The sequence below is a fragment of the Geospiza fortis genome, unplaced genomic scaffold (assembly GCF_000277835.1).
Source record: "Geospiza fortis unplaced genomic scaffold, GeoFor_1.0 scaffold45, whole genome shotgun sequence".
NCBI lineage: Eukaryota > Metazoa > Chordata > Aves > Passeriformes > Thraupidae > Geospiza > Geospiza fortis.
Window position 1 is genome coordinate 3,506,773 of NW_005054327.1, and position 8,070 is coordinate 3,514,842.

The 8,070-nt window shown below is 34.9% G+C and overlaps 1 protein-coding gene across 1 annotated transcript in view; it reads left to right on the plus strand.

Moving 5' to 3' along the window:
* Positions 1 to 8,070, plus strand: part of MYCBP2 (MYC binding protein 2) — a 177,247-nt gene that overhangs the window by 102,122 nt on the left and 67,055 nt on the right. The window contains exons 41-47 of the mRNA XM_031057093.1: positions 190 to 408; positions 1,511 to 1,736; positions 2,035 to 2,153; positions 3,433 to 3,520; positions 6,468 to 6,520; positions 7,202 to 7,374; positions 7,614 to 7,758. Coding sequence (XP_030912953.1) covers positions 190 to 408; positions 1,511 to 1,736; positions 2,035 to 2,153; positions 3,433 to 3,520; positions 6,468 to 6,520; positions 7,202 to 7,374; positions 7,614 to 7,758 — 1,023 coding nt within the window. The remainder of the gene's footprint in view (positions 1 to 189; positions 409 to 1,510; positions 1,737 to 2,034; positions 2,154 to 3,432; positions 3,521 to 6,467; positions 6,521 to 7,201; positions 7,375 to 7,613; positions 7,759 to 8,070) is intronic.

The following is an 8,070-nucleotide window of genomic DNA, read 5'->3' on the forward strand; positions in this document are numbered from 1 at the left end:
TCCAAGAGGAGATTAATGTACTGCTGCTTTTTCTGTTAGGATTGTGTAGATGCAGAATTGCAAAATGATTGAATGAATTGTTACTCGTGATATTCTGAGAATGTTCAAACAACCACTGAAGAGAAATGAAAGTATTATTGTTTTCACCAAGTTATAAGACTTTATCATAACACATGTGTTATGTTACAGGTTGCTGTTGAGGTCTTTGGCCTGGTACAACAGCTACTTCCTTCTGTGGCAGTTCTGAATCAGAAATACGCCCCTCCAGCTTTTAACCCAAATCAGTCTACAGACAGCACCACTGGAAACCAGCCAGAGCAAGGGCTTTCAGCTTGTACTACCTCCAATCACTATGCTGTTGTAGAAAGTGAGCACCCCTATAAACCTGCCTCTGTTACACACTATAAGGTGAGCACCATTTCTAAGTGCACATGCTACTTCTTAAAAGCTTTACACATGAGTTTTCTTGAGTCAGCATTTGCTATCTGAAAAATTGTTACCATGGATGATAATTAATATTCTCTAATATAGAAGATATATTATATTATTGCTGTACTGCTTTTTGGACAAAACTCTACATCAAGTATAGTGGAAAATAGTGAAGTTTTAACCCCCTAATTCAGGTATCTGCTTTAAATCCCTAAATTTACATAGTCTTATATTTTTCTGCTGTCATAGAGTTTCTTTGCTCTAACTGTAAAGGTTGTAGAAGTTCAAAAGTATTTACATATGAAGTATATAATCACATACCAGATTTTCATACCTAATGCTTAAACAGTGTTTCGTAAGAATGCATAGTCATTCTAGTCAAATTAACATCCAGAAGGAGCATAGCTATAATCAAGAGCCTGAACAGGACATAAATTATTATGCTATTCCAGTGCTTGTCCTGTGAGACAGCAAGATATCCACTGCAGAAAATCTAGTTACCACGTGATCATCTTGATGCAATAATGCTTACTTTTGTCCTAAAAGTTTATGGAGCATGTCTAAAGCCTTGGGTTTAGTAGTTACTGCATTTGAATTTCTATAGCTATGTGTTGTTGTACTGCAGGCCACATTCACTAGTGGTATTCAACTGCTTTGTACTCTCCTGGGATTGCACAAAACAGATGTTCATGATGTTTGTTGAAATTTGAGTTTGAGAAAGGTATCTGAAGAGTTCATTGTGTGTAGTAGTCTGTGGTTATTTTGTTTAATGAACCTGTACAGAATTCTTGAAAGCAATCACAAGTGGTGCCAGTGTAAATACTTAAACAGAATATTAAGTTATAACACAGGGTTCTAATTGTGTAAAGTGTGGAGCATTTCAGGTGTACATAAATTTCAAGGAATAAATTAGGTTAATGTTAATTAAAAGAATAGCAAAACAATTGTGCAGAATTGCATAATTAAATCGCTTCTGTAGACTAAATCAGAGTTAAGGCCAAATGGAAATGAAGTAAATGTAAAAAGAAAAAACCAAGAGTCCCACAAGCTTGGACATAATTAAACTATTGCTTTGTTTTAGGTGACTTTTCCTGAATGTGTCAGGTGGATAACAATAGAGTTTGACACTCAGTGTGGCACTGCTCAGTCAGAGGATGTTCTTCGTTTACTAATTCCTGTCAGAATTGCACAGAGCCTGGGATTTGGACCAAAGCATACTTCTGTTCATGAGAACCTTAATTCATGGATAGAACTGAAAAAGTTCTCTGGATCTTCAGGATGGCCCACCATGGTGTTGGTATTGCCAGGTAATGCATAGATACTGATGTAATTACTGGTAATGTGTGTTACTATAATAAGTAAAGGAGGTTTGATTTTTCTGCAGAATTATCCTGGCAAACAAAATTGAAGAAGGGTCTTTATCCCAGCTGGCAAGTTAATTATGTCTGTAGTAGATTTCTTACTTGAAGTATTGATCTGCTTGTTTTTCCCGTGGTTTTAATTCACATTTTACATATAAATGCTGAGTTTCATATCTACTTATGTAAAAGAAACACACAAAAACAGGAGGAATATATTATTAATTTATCCTTTTACTTCTCTTAGGGAATGAAGCACTTTTTTCTTTGGAAACTGCATCAGACTATGTGAAAGATGAAAAAGCTTGTTTTTATGGCTTCAAATGTTACGCAATTGGATATGAATTTAGTCCAGGAAGTGATGAGGTAAGGGAAAAAGTGAGGTAGTTATAATTGCTTCACCTAATAAATCACCTAATAAATTTTTTGAGGGTAAAAATATTTGTATTTCCACTTATGACTAGGTGACATTAGCAAAATATTTTTAGATTAATTATATAAAAGTAATAACATTTTTTTGCTAAGGCATTATTAATTTGGAATTCTTTAATCAGGATGCTATTGAAACAGCTTTTTGCATGGTTTGTGGCACTCTGCAAAAACATAGTGTGGTTTTGTCTTGCATGTCAGTGGGATATAAGATTTCCTGAAATTCTGGCCTACTCTTGCATCAGAGATCCAAGATGTGGGGCTTTTTACTGTCACTGCCTATTGAATGACATACTTGCATTATTTTCCAGTGCTCCCTTAGTCCAGAACTCTCAGACTCCTTGGAAATGCTGTGTGCATTTAGGCTACCTCAGGTTTTACCCAGTGGTCTCCTCGTTGTACCTTTAAGGACATGAGTCATTTCCACCACTGTTTATTGCAAAGGGAAGATCACATTTCTTCACATCCTTGACCCAGTTCTTTCTTTTGGTTTATTTTAAGAGACTACTGAAAACACTTAATATGTTTTATACTACATCCAGAAAAATATGTCTTCCCTTGTCCTGGGAGTCTTTGGCCCTGTTCCTTCATGTGGATTTTGCAAGGTCTGCATCTTGCTTACACTACAACCCTCACAGAAGATTTACCTCCTCTTACTCCTGGATTTTGCTCAAGCTAAATCATGTCTTCAGATTTTCAGAATGTCAGGTTCTTTGGAAGTCCTTTACATATCACATAAGAACATATACCATAAGATTATTATCTGTGGTGGTACTGGCTTTCAGGAGAATCAGATTTATAATTCCTACAGATGATCTAATTAGTCTGTGTTTGCTTAAGCAAAAGTTATTTCTATTGAAAAATACCCATGTAGATTCATATGTCATTCTTTTTCTTTAAAGCATTTACAAACAAAGCTGCTGGCATGTTTTTAATGCTCAGTGCTAAAACATGCTAGCTAATACCTTAAGTCTATCATCTAAAGAATAGTTATAAGTAATTGTTTTCAAACATACCTTTTTATTCTAAAAATTTTGGTAGACTGTCCTATGTCACAGCAAAACGTGGCAGTAGCTGTATGACAGGAAATACATTGCTGAGAAGCTTCCAACTGGGACATACAGTATTTCTTAATATAAAACATTGTCAGAAAAATGTATTTACTGTCCTATTTTCTGAGACGCTAATTTTTTTTTTGTCTTTTATTAATTTGAAGGGTATTATTCAGCTGGAGAAAGAACTGGCAAATTTGGGAGGATCATGTGCAGCAGCTTTGATGAAGAAAGATTTAGCACTTCCTATTGGTAAGAACATACTTCATTTTTTCATCATTGTCCATGTTTTCTGAATTAATAGTACATTCTAATATTGTTGCTTTTAATTAGAGATAATACAAAATTGAGTCTTCAAACTGAATTAATCAAACAATAAAGCTGGCAGTATTTTCTGCTTATCTTTTTCCCTTTGTGTGTATATGGGGAGGAGGGGGACCTGGTCATCGAAATTTGAATCAACTCACCCCATCCACAGGTAGTGTGTGACTGTATGAACTGTGTCCCACAGTTTCCTCTGATACTTCATAAGTGTGCAGGTATCATCTTTGTATTTCTCTTTCACTGTTTTTTTTTTCTCCCTACACTTCACACCTCTCTGTATGAGGAAATACCTGCAGCGTTGAATTGCAAAACTTAAAATTACTGTTTTAAAGTTGAAAGTGACCATTCCGTCAGTGAACCTTATAGCTAAAAATATTTCTACTTTAGCTTTTTTTTTTTTTACAATTAGAAAAGAAATCACATATGTTTACAACAGATGCTGCAAATACAAGTTTATAGTAACCCAACTGCAATTTAAAATGTAAGGAAAAGTGAGTTTGTGGAAATTAGTGGATATGGAGATGGAATTAGAACTTCTAATGATGCAGCTGTATGAGTAATATAATCTCTCTTAAATAGCACCAGCATATAGGAAAAGCAGTCTCATAATTTATAATAGGATATCTCTCTGATCATTTAATTTAGGGGCACAAATCAAAGCTCAGTTGCTGTTACACTGGAAGCGTGGATTAATGAGTAGGAGAGCAGTGGTCAGAGTGGAGTTATAATCATAAAACCTTCTTTGTGTTTTTAATCCAGTGTTTTGCTTGGGTGTTTGGATTGTTTACAAATTTCTTTATGTTGTAAGGAGGCACCTCAATTGCACTAGCAGATCTGTATTTCACTCTCAAAAGTACAGGCAATTCTTCAGGTTAAATAGTGCCCTTCTCTCTTATCCCTCAAGCACCTTAGTTTTTTTGATTTCTCTTAGTTTTGCTGTTTTCTGTGCAACAAAAGCAAAAAGATTGAAATCCTCGCAACTTAATCTCCCATATCTTGCAATACTTTGTACTTCTCTCTGGGGAGCTTTTTATGTTTGTACTGTTAAAATGCCTGAAATAAGAAGGGTGACACATAGATTGACTTTATGCTATCCCATAGAAGTTTGAAATGAAATATGCAGTGAAGTTACCTATGCAGTCACAACTGCATACAAATGTGGTTGTTTATGATCTGCAAGAGAGGAGAGATAGGTGCATTGCCTCTTAGGAGTTTCTTGATGACTGATCTAATGGCAATTGATTTGTCTGACTGTTTATCTAACATCAACTCAAGAACTTCAAGTCTGTTAATGTTGCTGGTAAGATTACAGTGCTTGTGCTATATAAGTGTATTGTTTCTCTCCAAGTCCACTGGACCCTCTGAGTAAACAAAACTGGGGAATTATAGTCAACAATGGTAGTATTTGCAAATGGAAATTACTGTGCAGCCTTTTAACATGGTTTTCAGTTGTGTGTAGTTTTGCTTTGAGTGTTTTGCCTGGTGTCTCAGAAAAACACTGTGGCAGAAAAAGTGGTAAAGTTGTGGTTTTCTAGAGCAATATTTAAATGCCTTAGTATCAATCTTTTTTTTTTCTTTTTCTGCATCCTAGTTTATGCATCTTCTCCCTTTTGCTGCAAGTGAAATGCTTCTTTAATACTGTCATTCCTAATCTGCAGAGCCCTGTTATCTTACTTGAGGAAGTGTCCCTTAAGAAAAACCTACATAGAACAATAGAATCAATAATCATATAAAAGACTTTCTTGTAATGCATATGCACAGGAAAAGCCCTTTTTAGTAGACTTTTCCTACTTCATTAGAATTTCTACAGTTTTACTTTTTAGTAATTGTTGTAGTGGGTATATTCAGTGTGCAAAGTCAAATATTTGTGGGAGTATTCCTCTAGAAATATTAAGAATAAAAGTGTTTTGAAGGACCTAACAAGGTTAAGCCTATTTTGCTTTGAAGGAAGATGGACCAGAAAGTGATTTCTTCACATATTTGGATAAGTGTCTTTGAGAGTTACAACCAAGTAGTGTTCAAGTTACCATATTCAAATGGTTGTTCTTCCTTCTTGCCACTTCAAGATGTGAATTTAAGATGCTTCTTCCCAAGAGAGAGATCTGGTCTATGACCAAGATCTGACTTCAACAGCAGTGTGAAATTGGTTGATGCATTTTGTATTACTACATTCTTAATTGTATCAACTCTGGCAGTAGTTTACTTCTGAGGGTAGTTTTTAGATGTCTTTATTTCTTTGAATTTTAAAAATTGCCTTGGAACTTGATTTTCTTATTTCTCTTTCTTCCGACTAGTAGAATTGCCTGACATTTTTAAAAGAGAGTAGAAATATGGTAACCTTATCTGTTTCACCCCTCTGTTAAAAGATTGTGTTTGGCAATTCTGGTCATCCTGGAATCAGGCTTTGGAGTTGGATTTTTGAGAAAGAAATACTGTGTAATAGTATGTATTTGAGTTTTGTGTTTTAGGAAGAATCATAATTTATGAAATTGTTCAGGGTTTGTCAGGTTTTTAAATAATTTTACAAAGGTAAGCTCTTAAAAGGAGCAGCTTTGCATACTTAGAGATACTGCTTCCCATAAACCACCTTGACCTCTCAAAACCTTTCTGAAAGTATCTAGTCACATCCAAAGACTTGCCATACATAGTGCCTTGGAGATAAAAAGAGAAACACCAAGTTTTTGTTCTGTGCACTGAACTACACAGTACTGTATGTTTACTGTGTTACTTGTATATATTAGTATTTCAGCTGCTGATTGAACAGTATGATACATCATTATGCAGACTTGAAATCTGTAGTTTAAAAAGCTTCACAAAACAGAATTGAATCTCATATTCTGTAATACATAGATAATATAACTGTTATATTTTTCAGCAGGTAGTGAGTTTGAAGAGGATCTTGAGATACTTGAAGAAGCTGCCTTACAGGTATGCTGCTGCTTTTTATCCATTGCAATGCACTTAAGCACATAATTGCTTTGATACTAACTGACTGCTACAGAAGAAAATCATTTGCAAGGCCTTTATAGTAAAATGGAATCCAGCTTATTATTTGATAGTTTAAGAAAGTCATACAGAATTTTAGTATTTAAATTAAATCATTTTTTATAATGAATCTACTTGTTAAAAAATACATGCAATGTCGCACAGAACATTAGATGACCAAGTATTTTAAAATATCTGTTTGGCTGAAGTTGCAGTATTTGGCAAGTTTTAAATGTTACCAAAATCAATCTTTTACATGTCTTTCTAAGGACAGAAATAAAATAACTTTTTCAGCTGAGCAGTGATATTAATCAAGTCTCAAATAATATGATTGCAGTTTGTTCTGGTTTGCTGATGGTCTTTTGTTGAGTACAATGGGAGTTAAAGCTGAATCTCCCTCAACTCAAGATCATTTAACCTATTTTGGCATAAATTATTGTTTAATAGACTGAGATGGCTTTTTTAAAAGCTTTTATGAGGGTAGAGTTTATTCTTCTTGAATGGTTTAAATGCTCAAAATGTTTTTACCAATTGTGTCACATTATGGGAAGGTGTGAACATGTTACTGAAAAGCTGTTCTATGTCTCTCTTTTCACCCCTAACCTCTGCCAAAAAAACAAAAAGGTGTGCAAAGCTCACTCAGGCATTCTTGGAAAAGGCTTGGCACTATCTCACTCCCCAACCATTTTGGAGGCTCTTGAAGGAAGCCTTCCCCTGCAGGTACAAAGCAATGAGCAGTCATTTCTGGAAGATTTCATTGCTTGTGTACCAGGATCAAGTGGTGGACGACTTGCAAGGTAAAACTGCACTGTTGCTTGTCCTTCTAACTGGCTGTAGAACTGTCATAGTTACTTTAAGTATTAGTTGAATAAAACTGTTTGGCTATATTGATTCCATTAATACAATAGTTAAAAGCATGTAGGCATTCAGATGTTCTGTGTCTTTTCTTAACTCTGTGTCACATTTTTACAGAGTAAGAATTTGTCTTTTGGAGGCTGTAAGAGATTTTAATGTTGGGTGGTTTTCTTTGCTGTAGGTGGCTGCAGCCAGATTCATATGCTGATCCTCAAAAAACATCATTGATTTTGAATAAGGATGACATCCGATGTGGTTGGCCAACTGTTATTACAGTACAAACAAAAGACCAGTATGGGGAAGTTGTTCATGTTCCTAATATGAAGGTAATTATTATAATCTTGGCTGTTCTGCTTAATCTTGCTGTCTTTTTGTTTTTATTCTAGGTATTCCACAGAATACTCTTGTATAGGACAGAAAATGGCATTCATAAATTCATTGCAATCGGACTTTCTTACCTCTAAATCCACAAACCTGCCAAATTCTGTATTATGCCACAATCATTTCATGAAATTCTTAACTTGCCTGTAATGAACTACACATGTGTAGTAGTATAAATAATCAGTCATAAGTGAGGTTGGGTTGTGGTGATGTATTAAAGTGACAAGAATCCATTTTTTAATTTGTAAGCCAGGAAA